Here is a 17,843-nt window from a genome sequence, read left to right as displayed (position 1 = left end):
CTGCTGGTGTTGGGGTTCTGGAAAGGTATAAACAGATGTTCATTGACAAAATCCACACATATTGCCAACATTTTGTTGTAATTCTGGGATTCAACATACCATGCTGGAGTAATCCAGAAGAGCCTGGTCCAGAATAGCAGCATTGTTTTGGAAGAACAGCTTCCACATTTCTGTTGAGTAAGTATTTTTGCTGGACAATTGGCATTTCAGGATCGTCACCAAGTTGTCCGCTGACAGAAGGGTTGTCTTAAAGAAAAGAATGCAGGGACGTGAACCAAATTAGACAACTGTGACATCAACATGAGTAACATCAATAAAGAAGATGAGGACAAGAGAAATGTATCTGTTGCTACTGACAACATTTAGTGGTGAATTGAAAAAGCTTACTGAGGAACAGGCATATTCAGAGATGTTGAAATTGCAAAGGGATTCATTGGAATTCCCAAACGACATTTGTTGCTTCAGTTGTGTGCTGTAGGAAACGGTAATGAAAAATACATGATTAGTTTACAAATGATACCTTGTGTGTCTCAATGTCTTACAACCTGCACTGTGCAAGACAGCACTGAACCCACCTATTAAATCCAGCACAAAGTTGTTTCTCTGCAAAAGAGAACATAAAAACAATAGTTCTTCAGACACAAATCATAAATTGCCAATCTGATTCAAGAAAATGTAAATTGCAAAGCTAGCATCAACTTACCATTGACCAATGTTTCTTTGCACTATATGGGGGGGAAATAATATTGTTACCAGTGTGAAATTAAATGAGAAAACAAAAGAGATGCTTTGGCTTTCTGAACAATGCCACAATGCAGATACCAGATGCATGACCTTTCCCGTATCGTAAACAAAAGGTCTATTTGAAATAAGATCCCACTCCCAGAGCTCTAAGAACCTTGGCGTAATCCTGGACAACACCCTGTCGTTCTCAACTAACATCAAGGCGGTGTCCCGTTCATGTAGGTTCATGCTCTACAACATCCGCAGAGTACGACCCTGCCTCACACAGGAAGTGGCGCAGGTCCTAATCCAGGCACTTGTCATCTCCCGTCTTGATTACTGCAACTCGCTGTTGGCTGGGCTCCCTGCCTGTGCCATTAAACCCCTACAACTCATCCAGAACGCCGCAGCCCGTCTGGTGTTCAACCTTCCCAAGTTCTCTCACGTCACCCCGCTCCTCCGCTCTCTCCACTGGCTTCCAGTTGAAGCTCGCATCCGTTACAAGACCATGGTGCTTGCCTACGGAGCTGTGAGGGGAACGGCACCTCAGTACCTCCAGGCTCTGATCAGGCCCTACACCCAAACAAGGGCACTGCGTTCATCCACCTCTGGCCTGCTCGCCTCCCTACCACTGAGGAAGTACAGTTCCCGCTCAGCCCAGTCAAAACTGTTCGCTGCTCTGGCCCCCCAATGGTGGAACAAACTCCTTCACGACGCCAGGACAGCGGAGTCAATCACCACCTTCCGGAGACACCTGAAACCCCACCTCTTCAAGGAATACCTAGGATAGGGTAAGTAATCCTTCTCACCCCCCCCCCCCTAAAAAGATTTAGATGCACTATTGTAAAGTGGCTGTTCCACTGGATGTCATAAGGTGTATGCACCAATTTGTAAGTCGCTCTGGATAAGAGCGTCTGCTAAATGACTTAAATGTAATGTAAATTTACTCAGAGAGTACTTACCACAATTAAAGCTGGAGGCCTTGAGCAACCTTTGAGGGGGGTAATTTAAATAAGGTCAGTCAATCAACGGGAAGATTTGGGAGCATATGAGTTAGCAAAATAACAGAATGCCTTTTTGGAGATTTTTAAAATGTGCTATAAATGCTGGGCTCAGATGATACAGTGTCTGTTGTTGAAAAATAGCAGTTTATCACATACGTTGGAATGTCTTCATCAGTGCATCCAAGCTTGACTTTACACCCTGTGAGAGGTGAGGCGGAAGAGATTCCAAACTTTGGTCGAGACCCGTAAATCTGAGAGAAAAAGGAAAGAGACATTAGTGCAGTCTTTTGTCAATCTGTACTTTACGAGGTAGTCCCTTGTACGTTTGTTTGGGGTAAAGTCGTCTCTTACATGGCATTGTAGGATTCACAGGTGATGTTTAGGGGGATATCAACCAATCTGCCAGGATGGAAGCTGGCCAGCAGAACAACCAGATTGACTTGGAACCACAGCTGGAAGTCTTTTGGCTCAAAAACGCCGAATTTGGGAGCAAGAGCCATCAAGGTCAGGTCTAGCATTGTGTCTCTTACGGCTGTGTTTGTGATGATAGTGATGTTTTCCTGGAAAATAAATGGTTCATGGCTTAGGAGGACATCCATTCATCCTGATTGTTTTGTCAGATGACTTTGTCGAGAGCCAGGTCTCACTGTACAAAGTCCATTCCAGCCAGAGAGTGATGTACTGACCTGCTTGGTGACTTCAACAAAAGTCACAAAGAACTCATTGAGCTGCTCTTCCCTTGGAGAATCCAGCAAGCTGATGAAAACGTTCTTCACAAGAGTCTCATTCTCCAGAGCGCCAGTGCTTGGGTCCAGTATCAATTCAGCTTTCTGGTTTGGTGAGAGGGAGTCTAGAACTGCCACCTGGGGAGAAGAAGACAACAGAATACAATGCTGTTGCCCTCTAAATAGCCATAATTCCACACATGAGCAGTGTAAAACTATTCAATTCTGGTCATGCAAAGAACACTGGCAAACAATTGTTTTACCCCTGAGATGTTGAAGTCTTTGAGATCCGAATAGGTTGTGTAATCGGAGTATGAACCCAGGTTGATTGCAAGCCAGTCATTGTCATCGTGGATGTCCTGCCTGCAAGCTAAAAGACATGTATGGCCGTTTTGGTTATTGAAAAGTGGAGTACATTGATGTTATATTCAATAGACAAGGAAGCAACATGCCAACTGTTCACTCCTTTCAAACAAAGCACGCTTCATCCAGCATAGGCGATGAAGAATCAAACAGAAAGCCAATGAGCACAACAACCTGCTTGGTGAGTCCTACCTGGTCCATTGATGAGGTGCACAGATTTCCTCAGGTATTTCAGCAGGACTCTTGCGATTCCTTCTCTTCTATCCTGAGTCATTTCAGGGAAAGCTCTGTCCATTCCATTTACACTGTAAATGGGAAAAGATACACTCATGACGCTTCCACCCCACATTTGCAATAGATTTTAGTCATTGAATCCATGGCTAATTTTAGCAGGAAGTTGGCCCCTACTCACATGACTTGGTAGTTGGTGCAGTTGACGTTTGAGGTAGCAATGGTGAGCATGACTTCATTAAAACTGGGGAGGATGGGAATCAGCTTTACTTCGAACCATGCAATCCAGTCCAGCGTTTCGAACTCTGGGAATTGAAGGCTGATGATGTTGAACGTCTGATTCATCATCACATCTCTCACGGCTGGATGGATGTCAGGAATCTGTTGAAACACATGACCAGAGTTCCTCAACACTGCACAACTCATCACGGCATTCCATCGAGCTTTGCCGGTAATAAATGAAAGTAGAAGATTGATAGGTTGCTCGTTTCTCATTTGTTGTCCTTCACTATCCACAAAGGGAGACACAGGAAGACATGGGGATTGCTATTTGTCAAGATGAAATCATGCAGTTTGTTTATCTCAAAAGTGGATTACCTCTTCCTTTACGGTCAGTTGTGTCAGAAACTCGTCAACATTTTTGAAAGCGTCTCCTTCCTCCAGCCGCGTAAACACAAATTTAATGTCATCTGTGTCATTCAATGCCCCAGAGGTCAATGTCAATTGTGCCACTTGGGTTGGGGTAAGCAGCGACAGTGATTCCTTCTACAAATAGAAAAAGAAAAAGAAAGGTGGCACATGTCAGTGAGTGGCACGGTAATGTTATTGAGGGGATAACCATCCAGACAAACACCTAGGAAACTTACGCTGGTGAAGTGGGGATTAAGGACTTGTAACTCCTGCAGTTCTGCAAAAACAGAAAAGATGCCAAAGTTCCTCTGGAGCCAGTCCATGCTTCCACTGGTGTTTGAGACACAGCCGGGATCTGAAACAAAAGCAGAGTTAAACAAATGGACATTAAGTTCCCCTAAGCAGATGACTTCAATGGATTGGCCCAGAGAAGTGTGTATGTTTTTGTGCTTCCCAGAACCATTTATTACCTGATGAGTCATTTCTTGAAAGGAATGGATAGATGTAATGAGTGAAGATCACTCGTTGTTGCTCTCTGTCCATGGAGGCTGATTGGTTGCTTAGAGCCTCAATGCTGAAAGAGAACAGAGCCCATGTTACCTATGTTATCTTGACTTCTTATTCAATTGTAGGCATATCACCGGTTGTATTGACGATGGCATTGGGTATCATGGCTTTACATACACAATTTGGTAGGTCTGACAACTGAAGTTCTTTGAGCTGAGACAGGAGAGGAAATTCCTAGATGGAGATGCCAAGAATGGACGGAGCATCTTCTGGAACAACTTGTCAACGAAACTGGCGTTGTTCAGCTGTGCATTCGTGAAGTTGTTGAGTTTGACATCTCCAATGGCATCAAGTACATTTGGCATAGCTGGACTGCTGGTGTTGGGGTTCTGGAAAGGTATAAACAGATGTTCATTGACAAAATCCACACATATTGCCAACATTTTGTTGTAATTCTGGGATTCAACATACCATGCTGGAGTAATCCAGAAGAGCCTGGTCCAGAATAGCAGCATTGTTTTGGAAGAACAGCTTCCACATTTCTGTTGAGTAAGTATTTTTGCTGGACAATTGGCATTTCAGGATCGTCACCAAGTTGTCCGCTGACAGAAGGGTTGTCTTAAAGAAAAGAATGCAGGGACGTGAACCAAATTAGACAACTGTGACATCAACATGAGTAACATCAATAAAGAAGATGAGGACAAGAGAAATGTATCTGTTGCTACTGACAACATTTAGTGGTGAATTGAAAAAGCTTACTGAGGAACAGGCATATTCAGAGATGTTGAAATTGCAAAGGGATTCATTGGAATTCCCAAACGACATTTGTTGCTTCAGTTGTGTGCTGTAGGAAACGGTAATGAAAAATACATGATTAGTTTACAAATGATACCTTGTGTGTCTCAATGTCTTACAACCTGCACTGTGCAAGACAGCACTGAACCCACCTATTAAATCCAGCACAAAGTTGTTTCTCTGCAAAAGAGAACATAAAAACAATAGTTCTTCAGACACAAATCATAAATTGCCAATCTGATTCAAGAAAATGTAAATTGCAAAGCTAGCATCAACTTACCATTGACCAATGTTTCTTTGCACTATATGGGGGAAATAATATTGTTACCAGTGTGAAATTAAATGAGAAAACAAAAGAGATGCTTTGGCTTTCTGAACAATGCCACAATGCAGATACCAGTTGCATGACCTTTCCCGTATCGTAAACAAAAGGTCTATTTGAAATAAGATCCCACTCCCAGAGCTCTAAGAACCTTGGCGTAATCCTGGACAACACCCTGTCGTTCTCAACTAACATCAAGGCGGTGTCCCGTTCATGTAGGTTCATGCTCTACAACATCCGCAGAGTACGACCCTGCCTCACACAGGAAGCGGCGCAGGTCCTAATCCAGGCACTTGTCATCTCCCGTCTTGATTACTGCAACTCGCTGTTGGCTGGGCTCCCTGCCTGTGCCATTAAACCCCTACAACTCATCCAGAACGCCGCAGCCCGTCTGGTGTTCAACCTTCCCAAGTTCTCTCACGTCACCCCGCTCCTCCGCTCTCTCCACTGGCTTCCAGTTGAAGCTCGCATCCGTTACAAGACCATGGTGCTTGCCTACGGAGCTGTGAGGGGAACGGCACCTCAGTACCTCCAGGCTCTGATCAGGCCCTACACCCAAACAAGGGCACTGCGTTCATCCACCTCTGGCCTGCTCGCCTCCCTACCACTGAGGAAGTACAGTTCCCGCTCAGCCCAGTCAAAACTGTTCGCTGCTCTGGCCCCCCAATGGTGGAACAAACTCCTTCACGACGCCAGGACAGCGGAGTCAATCACCACCTTCCGGAGACACCTGAAACCCCACCTCTTCAAGGAATACCTAGGATAGGGTAAGTAATCCTTCTCACCCCCCTAAAAAGATTTAGATGCACTATTGTAAAGTGGCTGTTCCACTGGATGTCATAAGGTGTATGCACCAATTTGTAAGTCGCTCTGGATAAGAGCGTCTGCTAAATGACTTAAATGTAATGTAAATTTACTCAGAGAGTACTTACCACAATTAAAGCTGGAGGCCTTGAGCAACCTTTGAGGGGGGTAATTTAAATAAGGTCAGTCAATCAATGGGAAGATTTGGGAGCATATGAGTTAGCAAAATAACAGAATGCCTTTTTGGAGATTTTTTAAATGTTCTATAAATGCTGGGCTCAGATGATACAGTGTCTGTTGTTGAAAAATAGCAGTTTATCACATACGTTGGAATGTCTTCATCAGTGCAACCAAGCTTGACTTTACACCCTGTGAGAAGTGAGGCGGAAGAGATTCCAAACTTTGGTCGAGACCCGTAAATCTGAGAGAAAAAGGAAAGAGACATTAGTGCAGTCTTTTGTCAATCTGTACTTTACGAGGTAGTCCCTTGTACGTTTGTTTGGGGTAAAGTAGTCTCTTACATGGCATTGTAGGATTCACAGGTGATGTTTAGGGGGATATCAACCAATCTGCCAGGATAGAAGCTGGCCAGCAGAACAACCAGATTGACTTGGAACCACAGCTGGAAGTCTTTTGGCTCAAAACGTCGAATTTGGGAGCAAGAGCCATCAAGGTCAGGTCTAGCATTGTGTCTCTTACGGCTGTGTTTGTGATGATAGTGATGTTTTCCTGGAAAATAAATGGTTCATGGCTTAGGAGGACATCCATTCATCCTGATTGTTTTGTCAGATGACTTTGTCGAGAGCCAGGTCTCACTGTACAAAGTCCATTCCAGCCAGAGAGTGATGTACTGACCTGCTTGGTGACTTCAACAAAAGTCACAAAGAACTCATTGAGCTGCTCTTCCCTTGGAGAATCCAGCAAGCTGATGAAAACGTTCTTCACAAGAGTCTCATTCTCCAGAGCGCCAGTGCTTGGGTCCAGTATCAATTCAGCTTTCTGGTTTGGTGAGAGGGAGTCTAGAACTGCCACCTGGGAGAAGAAGACAACAGAATACAATGCTGTTGCCCTCTAAATAGCCATAATTCCACACATGAGCAGTGTAAAACTATTCAATTCTGGTCATGCAAAGAACACTGGCAAACAATTGTTTTACCCCTGAGATGTTGAAGTCTTTGAGATCCGAATAGGTTGTGTAATCGGAGTATGAACCCAGGTTGATTGCAAGCCAGTCATTGTCATCGTGGATGTCCTGCCTGCAAGCTAAAAGACATGTATGGCCGTTTTGGTTATTGAAAAGTGGAGTACATTGATGTTATATTCAATAGACAAGGAAGCAACATGCCAACTGTTCACTCCTTTCAAACAAAGCACGCTTCATCCAGCATAGGCGATGAAGAATCAAACAGAAAGCCAATGAGCACAACAACCTGCTTGGTGAGTCCTACCTGGTCCATTGATGAGGTGCACAGATTTCCTCAGGTATTTCAGCAGGACTCTTGCGATTCCTTCTCTTCTATCCTGAGTCATTTCAGGGAAAGCTCTGTCCATTCCATTTACACTGTAAATGGGAAAAGATACACTCATGACGCTTCCACCCCACATTTGCAATAGATTTTAGTCATTGAATCCATGGCTAATTTTAGCAGGAAGTTGGCCCCTACTCACATGACTTGGTAGTTGGTGCAGTTGACGTTTGAGGTAGCAATGGTGAGCATGACTTCATTAAAACTGGGGAGGATGGGAATCAGCTTTACTTCGAACCATGCAATCCAGTCCAGCGTTTCGAACTCTGGGAATTGAAGGCTGATGATGTTGAACGTCTGATTCATCATCACATCTCTCACGGCTGGATGGATGTCAGGAATCTGTTGAAACACATGACCAGAGTTCCTCAACACTGCACAACTCATCACGGCATTCCATCGAGCTTTGCCGGTAATAAATGAAAGTAGAAGATTGATAGGTTGCTCGTTTCTCATTTGTTGTCCTTCACTATCCACAAAGGGAGACACAGGAAGACATGGGGATTGCTATTTGTCAAGATGAAATCATGCAGTTTGTTTATCTCAAAAGTGCATTACCTCTTCCCTTGCGGTCAGTTGCGTCAGAAACTCGTCAACATTTTTGAAAGCGTCTCCTTCCTCCAGCCGCGTAAACACAAATTTAATGTCATCTGTGTCATTCAATGCCCCAGAGGTCAATGTCAATTGTGCCACTTGGGTTGGGGTAAGCAGCGACAGTGATTCCTTCTACAAATAGAAAAAGAAAAAGAAAGGTGGCACATGTCAGTGAGTGGCACGGTAATGTTATTGAGGGGATAACCATCCAGACAAACACCTAGGAAACTTACGCTGGAGAAGTGGGGATTAAGGACTTGTAACTCCTGCAGTTCTGCAAAAACAGAAAAGATGCCAAAGTTCCTCTGGAGCCAGTCCATGCTTCCACTGGTGTTTGAGACACAGCCGGGATCTGAAACAAAAGCAGAGTTAAACAAATGGACTTTAAGTTCCCTAAGCAGATGACTTCAATGGATTGGCCCAGAGAAGTGTGTATGTTTTGTGCTTCCCAGAACCATTTATTACCTGATGAGTCATTTCTTGAAAGGAATGGATAGATGTAATGAGTGAAGATCACTCGTTGTTGGTCTCTGTCCATGGAGGCTGATTGGTTGCTTAGAGCCTCAATGCTGAAAGAGAACAGAGCCCATGTTACCTATGTTATCTTGACTTCTTATTCAATTGTAGGCATATCACCAGTTGTATTGACGATGGCATTGGGTATCATGGCTTTACATACACAATTTGGTAGGTCTGACAACTGAAGTTCTTTGAGCTGAGACAGGAGAGGAAATTCCTAGATGGAGATGCCAAGAATGGACGGAGCATCTTCTGGAACAACTTGTCAACGAAACTGGCGTTGTTCAGCTGTGCATTCATGAAGTTGTTGAGTTTGACATCTCCAATGGCATCAAGGACATTTGGCATAGCTGGACTGCTGGTGTTGGGGTTCTGGAAAGGTATAAACAGATGTTTATTGACAAAATCCACACATATTGCCAACATTTTGTTGTAATTCTGGGATTCAACATACCATGCTGGAGTAATCCAGAAGAGCCTGGTCCAGAATAGCAGCATTGTTTTGGAAGAACAGCTTCCACATTTCTGTTGAGTAAGTATTTTTGCTGGACAATTGGCATTTCAGGATCGTCACCAAGTTGTCCGCTGACAGAAGGGTTGTCTTAAAGAAAAGAATGCAGGGACGTGAACCAAATTAGACAACTGTGACATCAACATGAGTAACATCAATAAAGAAGATGAGGACAAGAGAAATGTATCTGTTGCTACTGACAACATTTAGTGGTGAATTGAAAAAGCTTACTGAGGAACAGGCATATTCAGAGATGTTGAAATTGCAAAGGGATTCATTGGAATTCCCAAACGACATTTGTTGCTTCAGTTGTGTGCTGTAGGAAACGGTAATGAAAAATACATGATTAGTTTACAAATGATACCTTGTGTGTCTCAATGTCTTACAACCTGCACTGTGCAAGACAGCACTGAACCCACCTGTTAAATCCAGCACAAAGTTGTTTCTCTGCAAAAGAGAACATAAAAACAATAGTTCTTCAGACACAAATCATAAATTGCCAATCTGATTCAAGAAAATGTAAATTGCAAAGCTAGCATCAACTTACCATTGACCAATGTTTCTTTGCACTATATGGGGGGGAAATAATATTGTTACCAGTGTGAAATTAAATGAGAAAACAAAAGAGATGCTTTGGCTTTCTGAACAATGCCACAATGCAGATACCAGATGCATGACCTTTCCCGTATCGTAAACAAAAGGTCTATTTGAAATAAGATCCCATGACTTTACACCCTGTGAGAGGTGAGGCGGAAGAGATTCCAAACTTTGGTCGAGACCCGTAAATCTGAGAGAAAAAGGAAAGAGACATTAGTGCAGTCTTTTGTCAATCTGTACTTTACGAGGTAGTCCCTTGTATGTTTGTTTGGGGTAAAGTAGTCTCTTACATGGCATTGTAGGATTCACAGGTGATGTTTAGGGGGATATCAACCAATCTGCCAGGATGGAAGCTGGCCAGCAGAACAACCAGATTGACTTGGAACCACAGCTGGAAGTCTTTGGCTCAAAAACATCGAATTTGGGAGCAAGAGCCATCAAGGTCAGGTCTAGCATTGTGTCTCTTACGGCTGTGTTTGTGATGATAGTGATGTTTTCCTGGAAAATAAATGGTTCATGGCTTAGAGGACATCCATTCATCCTGATTGTTTTGTCAGATGACTTTGTCGAGAGCCAGGTCTCACTGTACAAGGTCCATTCCAGCCAGAGAGTGATGTACTGACCTGCTTGGTGACTTCAACAAAAGTCACAAAGAACTCATTGAGCTGCTCTTCCCTTGGAGAATCCAGCAAGCTGATGAAAACGTTCTTCACAAGAGTCTCATTCTCCAGAGCGCCAGTGCTTGGGTCCAGTATCAATTCAGCTTTCTGGTTTGGTGAAAGGATTTTCAAAACCTCCAGCTAAAAAAAAACAACAACATGTGTTAATTGTGGATTTCTCTTTTGCCATGATTTTTATCGTCAAACCTCATGAGATTATGAAATACTCACCGCAGAGAAATGCTGGTTTAGTTCATACAGATCCTTTAAATCAGCAATGCTTGAAAAGTTTCCAAAGTTTTTCAACAACCAGTCTGCACTTTCATTTGCATTTCCCAAGCATCCAGGATCTGGATCCAATTAAAACAGCACTTTACTTTCTGAATTCATTATTTGACCAAAAAAATTAACAACACAATTAAATCTTACATGTTGGCAAATTCTGCTATTCTTAAAATGTTAAATACCTGATGATCCCTTTCTGAACAGGAAAAGACGGATAAAGTGAGTGTAGATCAATTGTTTCTGCTCTTCATTAATGGATACCAGTTCACCACTCAATCCCAGGACCCTTAAATAGAAAAGATTTGAGATGAAACAACATTGAAGAGGACAATTTCCTTAGTAATATGGGAATCAGAATGATTGTCAACGCACAGTGCCTGATAGGAGCTGCAGCTGAAGTCTCTTGTGCTCAACAGGGACAGGAAGTCTCCGGTAATGTGGGGTAAAAGAGGTACCAGCTGGACGTTGAACCACAGGCGGATGAAGTGCACATTTTGATCGTTATCACTGTTGAGACTGTTCAAAGCTCCAAAGACATCCAGGACCTCAGACTTTGATTCATTGGTGCCCTGAAATAAATTGGACAGTTTACATTGTTTACACTTTCTGAAAATCAAACATCGTCCATGTTGATTTTAATTCATGACCAGGTGTGAGCGTCAGATCAAATCAAATCAAATTGTATTAGTCACATAGGACGAATGCAGCAGGTGTAGACCTTACAGTGAAATTCTTACTTACAAGCCCTTAAAGCCCTTAACCAACAATGCAGTTTTAAGAAAAAAGTGTTAAGTAAAAAATAACAAATAACAAATAATTAAATAGCAGCAGTAAAATAACAGTAGCGAGGCTATATACAGGGGGTACCGGTACAGAGTCAATGTGGAGGCTATATACAGGGGGTACCGGTATAGAGTCAATGTGGAGGCTATATACAGGGGGTACCGGTACAGAGTCAATGTGGAGGCTATACAGGGGGTACTGGTACAGAGTCAATGTGGAGGCTATATACAGGGGGTACGGTACAGAGTCAATGTGGAGGCTATATACAGGGGTACTGGTACAGAGTCAATGTGGAGGCTATATACAGGGGGTACTGGTACAGAGTCAATGTGGAGGCTATATACAGGGGGTACCGGTACAGAGTCAATGTGGAGGCTATATACAGGGGGTACCGGTACAGAGTCAATGTGGAGGCTATATACAGGGGGTACGGTACAGAGTCAATGTGGAGGCTATATACAGGGGGTACAGCTGGTACAGAGTCAATGTGGAGACTATATACAAGGGGTACTGATACAGAGTCAATGTGGAGACTATATACAGGGGTACCGGTACAGAGTCAATGTGGAGACTATATACAGGGGTACTGGTACAGAGTCAATGTGGAGACTATATACAGGGGGTACTGGTACAGAGTCAATGTGGAGGCTATATACAGGGGGTACTGGTACAGGGTCAATGTGGAGGCTATATACAGGGGGTACTGGTACAGAGTCAATGTGGAGACTATATACAGGGGGTACTGGTACAGAGTCAATGTGGAGGCTATATACATGGGGTACCGGTACAGAGTCAATGTGGAGGCTATATACAGGGGGTACTGGTACAGAGTCAATGTGGAGGCTATATACAGGGGTACTGGTACAGAGTCAATGTGGAGGCTATATACAGGGGATACCGGTACAGAGTCAATGTGGAGGCTATATACAGGGATACCGGTACAGAGTCAATGTGGAGGCTATATACAGGGGTACTGGTATAGAGTCAATGTGGAGGCTATATACAGGGGGTACTGGTACAGAGTCAATGTGGAGGCTATATACAGGGGGTACGGTACAGAGTCAATGTGGAGGCTATATACAGGGGGTACTGGTACAGAGTCAATGTGGAGGCTATATACAGGGGGTACTGGTACAGAGTCAATGTGGAGGCTATATACAGGGGTACTGGTATAGAGTCAATGTGGAGGCTATATACAGGGGGTACTGGTACAGAGTCAATGTGGAGGCTATATACAGGGGGTACTGGTATAGAGTCAATGTGGAGGCTATATACAGGGGGTACTGGTACAGAGTCAATGTGGAGGCTATATACAGGGGGTACTGGTACAGAGTCAATGTGGAGGCTATATACAGGGGGTACTGGTACAGAGTCAATGTGGAGGCTATATACAGGGGGTACTGGTACAGAGTCAATGTGGAGGCTATATACAGGGGGTACTGGTATAGAGTCAATGTGGAGGCTATATACAGGGGGTACTGGTACAGAGTCAATGTGGAGGCTATATACAGGGGTACTGGTACAGAGTCAATGTGGAGGCTATATACAGGGGTACCGGTACAGAGTCAATGTGGAGGCTATATACAGGGGATACCGGTACAGAGTCAATGTGGAGGCTATATACAGGGGGTACTGGTACAGAGTCAATGTGGAGGCTATATACAGGGGGTACTGGTACAGAGTCAATGTGGAGGCTATATACAGGGGGTACTGGTACAGAGTCAATGTGGAGGCTATATACAGGGGTACCAGTACAGAGTCAATGTGGAGGCTATATACAGGGGATACTGGTACAGAGTCAATGTGGAGGCTATATACAGGGGTACTGGTACAGAGTCAATGTGGAGGCTATATACAGGGGGTACTGGTACAGAGTCAATGTGGAGGCTATATACAGGGGGTACCGGTACAGAGTCAATGTGGAGGCTATATACAGGGGTACCGGTACAGAGTCAATGTGGAGGCTATATACAGGGGGTACTGGTACAGAGTCAATGTGGAGGCTATATACAGGGGGTACTGGTACAGAGTCAATGTGGAGGCTATATACAGGGGGTACTGGTATAGAGTCAATGTGGAGGCTATATACAGGGGGTACTGGTATAGAGTCAATGTGGAGGCTATATACAGGGGGTACCGGTACAGAGTCAATGTGGAGGCTATATACAGGGGGTACTGGTATAGAGTCAATGTGGAGGCTATATACAGGGGGTACCGGTACAGAGTCAATGTGGAGGCTATATACAGGGGGTACTGGTACAGAGTCAATGTGGAGGCTATATACAGGGGGTACTGGTATAGAGTCAATGTGGAGGCTATATACAGGGGGTACCAGTACAGAGTCAATGTGGAGGCTATATACAGGGGATACTGGTACAGAGTCAATGTGGAGGCTATATACAGGGGGTACCGGTACAGAGTCAATGTGGAGGCTATATACAGGGGATACTGGTACAGAGTCAATGTGGAGGCTATATACAGGGGATACTGGTACAGAGTCAATGTGGAGGCTATATACAGGGGGTACTGGTACAGAGTCAATGTGGAGGCTATATACAGGGGGTACTGGTATAGAGTCAATGTGGAGGCTATATACAGGGGGTACCAGTACAGAGTCAATGTGGAGGCTATATACAGGGGATACTGGTACAGAGTCAATGTGGAGGCTATATACAGGGGGTACCGGTACAGAGTCAATGTGGAGGCTATATACAGGGGATACCGGTACAGAGTCAATGTGGAGGCTATATACAGGGGATACTGGTACAGAGTCAATGTGGAGGCTATATACAGGGGGTACTGGTACAGAGTCAATGTGGAGGCTATATACAGGGGGTACTGGTACAGAGTCAATGTGGAGGCTATATACAGGGGGTACTGGTATAGAGTCAATGTGGAGGCTATATACAGGGGGTACTGGTACAGAGTCAATGTGGAGGCTATATACAGGGGGTACCGGTACAGAGTCAATGTGGAGGCTATATACAGGGGGTACCGGTACAGAGTCAATGTGGAGGCTATATACAGGGGGTACTGGTATAGAGTCAATGTGGAGGCTATATACAGGGGGTACTGGTACAGAGTCAATGTGGAGGCTATATACAGGGGGTACCGGTACAGAGTCAATGTGGAGGCTATATACAGGGGGTACTGGTGATATGATTCTTAGTTAATACTAATATGATTCTTAGTTAATACTAATATGATTCTTAGTTAATACTAATATGATTCTTAGTTAATACTAATATGATTCTTAGTTAATACTAATATGATTCTTAGTTAATACTAATATGATTCTTAGTTAATACTAATATGATTCTTAGTTAATACTAATATGATTCTTAGTTAATACTAATATGATTCTTAGTTAATACTAATATGATTCTTAGTTTAGTAAAATGTGCGAGTGAGGTCTTAGTACGAAAAGATTAAGTACCAAGTGAAGGAAGACTTTTAAGGCCAATTTCATAATCCGTCTGAGGTCTTGTTGCAGCACGTTGACCTTCTCTTCAGGAAAGCTCTGGTTGTTCCCTCCCTCACAGGACAGTTGGTTAGTCAGGGTGTCTACAGATTTAGAAATCTAAATAGGAAGACAGATACGTTAATACATTTGTACAGAGAACAAACGTCACAGATAACCATTTGTTTTTTTTCTGCATTAATGTTTACAAATAACAGGTGTAGGTGCTATTCATTGGTTTGCCACCAGAGGGCACTATCGAATAACAAATAGGACCATGTTGCTGATGTTTTAACGGTTCTGATTGGTTGTGCTGATATTACAGCCTATTACATAGGCCTATGTTTTATGAAGCTTCTGTCATTAAAACAAATTGACACTGTAGCAATGCTGTAAAAGCTAGATTCCAATAATACTCATCCTTCATTATTTGTTTGTTAATGTCTACCTCATCTCTACCCGGACAGACTTACCCTGGAAATGGCTTGATTCAGTGTTGTTGAATTGCAGGCCCCTTGTGAGGCATTGTTCGTCATTCTGTTCCAGAAAAAAAAATGAAATAACAGGCTTAACTTTGTCCATATAGAGGTCAAAGCCACTATGGCATGGAATTTACCACAACAAAAAAAAACCAGCGCCAATAATGCTCAATAACTCAAATCAAATTTGATGGTTAGCAGATGCGAGTGTAGCTACATGCTTGTGAACACTTACCTGTTTTCCGGGCTCCACTGATGTGGCTCTAAGATTTTGACAAGTAGCAGAGGAAAAGCGACATAAGTAATCAATGACAAATGGTAGTTGTGGAATATCACTGAGTCATGAGTCATTGTCATTTGGATTTTAATGAATGCTTTGTTGTTGGGCAGAAGGTAGTCTAGTGGTTTAAGAGCATTGGGCAAGTAAACAAAAAGGTTGCTGGTTTGAATCTCTGAGCGACTAGGTGAACAAAACTGTATGTGCCCTTGAGCAAGGCACCTAACCCTAATTGCTCCTGTAAGTTACTCTGGATAAGAGTGTCTGCTAAATGACTCTATTTTAATGTTATTCAATTGTAGCTTTTAACCAGTTTATTGGTTGTTATCTAATTACAAAATATCAGTTTATTCACATCGTAGTAGCTACTTAATACAGATTTTTGTTGAAATTATATTTAATAAATGACCTACCGTTCATTTGTGTTACATTACTCTGAAAAACACAACCATATAGCCCATAATATTGTTGGGATATAAATAGTACAAGCAATAATTAAGATAAATTATATTTTTATAATAATAATAATGATACCTTATTCCTTAATACAGACTACAACATCGCATGTCAATACACTGAAAATAGAGCGATTTCTTGACACTATGTTAATCTACCAGTATAAGAGCGTGAAATGATCTGGCATTGGGAGACAACCTACCTCTGCAGAGATCAGTGTAGCTATGCAGCCTGAAATAGATAAGAAGGAAAGAAACATTCAACGTTGAATTATCAGTTGAATATCTTTATTGACAGAACCAAGAATCTATAAAAGTTATATCTTGGGTTTCTTATTTAATCTATTATCAGCATTTGTTAGATGTAATAAACTGAGGTGTCAATTGATTTCTGGGTTATTAAATATCAAACAACTTGTTGGGTTTAACTATGGATGGTTTAAATTAAAACTTACCAGGTACTGAACACACAGACTGGCGTTTCATTTATTATTTAGCATATAAAAAAAACCTGCTGTTACTGTATTTTAATTATTCCAATATGTTTTCGTTAATTGAATTCCCTTAATCTATTTTATGAGAATTTGTAAGATTCTTCTTTGCATAAAATAGATGGAGACCAGTCTTATCAATAATAGATAATAGTATTTATTCTCGGAGCGCGCTGCCATGTTACCACGAGCAACAGCCTATATACAATAACATGACGTCATTTCATTGCTTCTGGAATGAATCTCCTCCTCTCGACCGAGACAAAGGAACTTTAAAAGTTCATTCAAAGTTCATTCTGACCCACTAGCACATACACAGGACACACAACACAACTAAATTAACTTTTGACCCCTCACCATTATCGATCACCACTTAGCTGACAGTTCTAATTAATGGAAAACCTAGGAATGCACTCACTGCCTTATCTAAAACACCCCAGAGCTAAGTTTTGTCGGTTCAACCATAGTTTAAAGATCTTTTCTGCTTACTTAAAAACCCTCACTCCTAATCTCCTCCAACTTGGCTGGAATTGTATTTATTTAAATGTAATTACACCCTGTTTCAGGCTCCACAATCCCTCACTTATGAACTCATATTGTTAATCAGATATAATAAAATAGAGTATAAGTTGACTTAGTTACAGCTCTATTTAAAATGAGGATATTGTTTATTCATTTATTCATAATATTCCTAACACTGCACTTATACACTGTATACACAGGAGAGCCAAGGTTGGGATTTCTTTGTCTGTCAAATTAACTTACCAAATCCGATAGCTGAGAGTAGTAGGGCCCATATTGAAGTAGTGAGGCATCCCATCATCAGATTGGGTATGGCTCTCCTTCCCATAAATGGAAACCTTTGGTGTTGAAAAGCATATTACAGATAATGCAGAACATCCTCATAAGAAGGTACAATAGCACCGGCAAACACTGCTGGTTGGCAAATCCATTTGGAAATTATAAAAAATGATTTAATATTTGGGCATATAATTAAAGGATAATAACTGAAATTCTATCAATGAAATGAATCATATATTGTAGATATGCATAATCTGTTAATTAGGTAAGAAACCAAATGTTATGTGTAAAGTCCAAATACT

The 17,843-nt window shown here is 42.4% G+C and overlaps 2 protein-coding genes and 1 long non-coding RNA gene across 3 annotated transcripts in view; all 3 read right to left on the bottom strand.

Annotated features, from left to right (window-relative positions):
• LOC118373719 (uncharacterized) overlaps positions 1–9,811 on the bottom strand; it is an 83,855-nt gene extending 74,044 nt beyond the window's left edge. Inside the window, exons 1-7 of the mRNA XM_052485793.1 lie at positions 9,802–9,811; positions 9,674–9,701; positions 9,486–9,570; positions 9,198–9,344; positions 8,904–9,115; positions 8,690–8,793; positions 8,458–8,576 (exon numbers count right to left, since the gene is read on the bottom strand). Coding sequence (XP_052341753.1) covers positions 8,458–8,576; positions 8,690–8,793; positions 8,904–9,115; positions 9,198–9,344; positions 9,486–9,551 — 648 coding nt within the window. The 5' untranslated portion in view covers positions 9,552–9,570; positions 9,674–9,701; positions 9,802–9,811. The remainder of the gene's footprint in view (positions 1–8,457; positions 8,577–8,689; positions 8,794–8,903; positions 9,116–9,197; positions 9,345–9,485; positions 9,571–9,673; positions 9,702–9,801) is intronic.
• A 554-nt stretch (positions 9,812–10,365) lies between these two features.
• LOC127913437 (uncharacterized) lies at positions 10,366–15,574 on the bottom strand. The gene is made up of 5 exons (XM_052485383.1): positions 15,512–15,574; positions 15,015–15,158; positions 11,173–11,364; positions 10,475–10,651; positions 10,366–10,392 (listed from the first exon to the last, which is right to left on the bottom strand). The coding sequence occupies exons 1-5, from the start codon at positions 15,572–15,574 to the stop codon at positions 10,366–10,368; spliced, it is 603 nt and encodes a 200-aa protein (XP_052341343.1).
• A 178-nt stretch (positions 15,575–15,752) lies between these two features.
• LOC127913550 (uncharacterized) lies at positions 15,753–17,602 on the bottom strand. The gene is made up of 4 exons (XR_008085954.1): positions 17,506–17,602; positions 16,453–16,481; positions 16,208–16,229; positions 15,753–15,780 (listed from the first exon to the last, which is right to left on the bottom strand). It is a non-coding gene; the product is annotated as an uncharacterized LOC127913550 (long non-coding RNA).
• Positions 17,603–17,843: the final 241 nt, after the last annotated feature.

The sequence above is a fragment of the Oncorhynchus keta genome, chromosome 29 (assembly GCF_023373465.1).
Source record: "Oncorhynchus keta strain PuntledgeMale-10-30-2019 chromosome 29, Oket_V2, whole genome shotgun sequence".
NCBI lineage: Eukaryota > Metazoa > Chordata > Actinopteri > Salmoniformes > Salmonidae > Oncorhynchus > Oncorhynchus keta.
The sequence above is the reverse complement of the archived record's forward strand: the minus strand, read 5'-3'. Positions and strand labels throughout refer to the sequence as shown.

What these genes read in the sequence shown, in the direction of transcription:
- LOC127913437 (XM_052485383.1), bottom strand. Translation starts at nt 15,574, where the DNA reads ATGACGAACAATGCCTCACAAGGGGCCTGCAATTCAACAACACTGAAT. An exon ending in TCAGCTGCAGCTCCTATCAG is followed by an intron (nt 10,652 to 11,172) that starts GCACTGTGCGTT and finishes GTTTTTTTTTAG; the next exon opens with CTGGAGGTTTTGAAAATCCT. An exon ending in TTGTTGAAGTCACCAAGCAG is followed by an intron (nt 10,393 to 10,474) that starts GTCAGTACATCA and finishes CAAAACAATCAG; the next exon opens with GATGAATGGATGTCCTCTAA.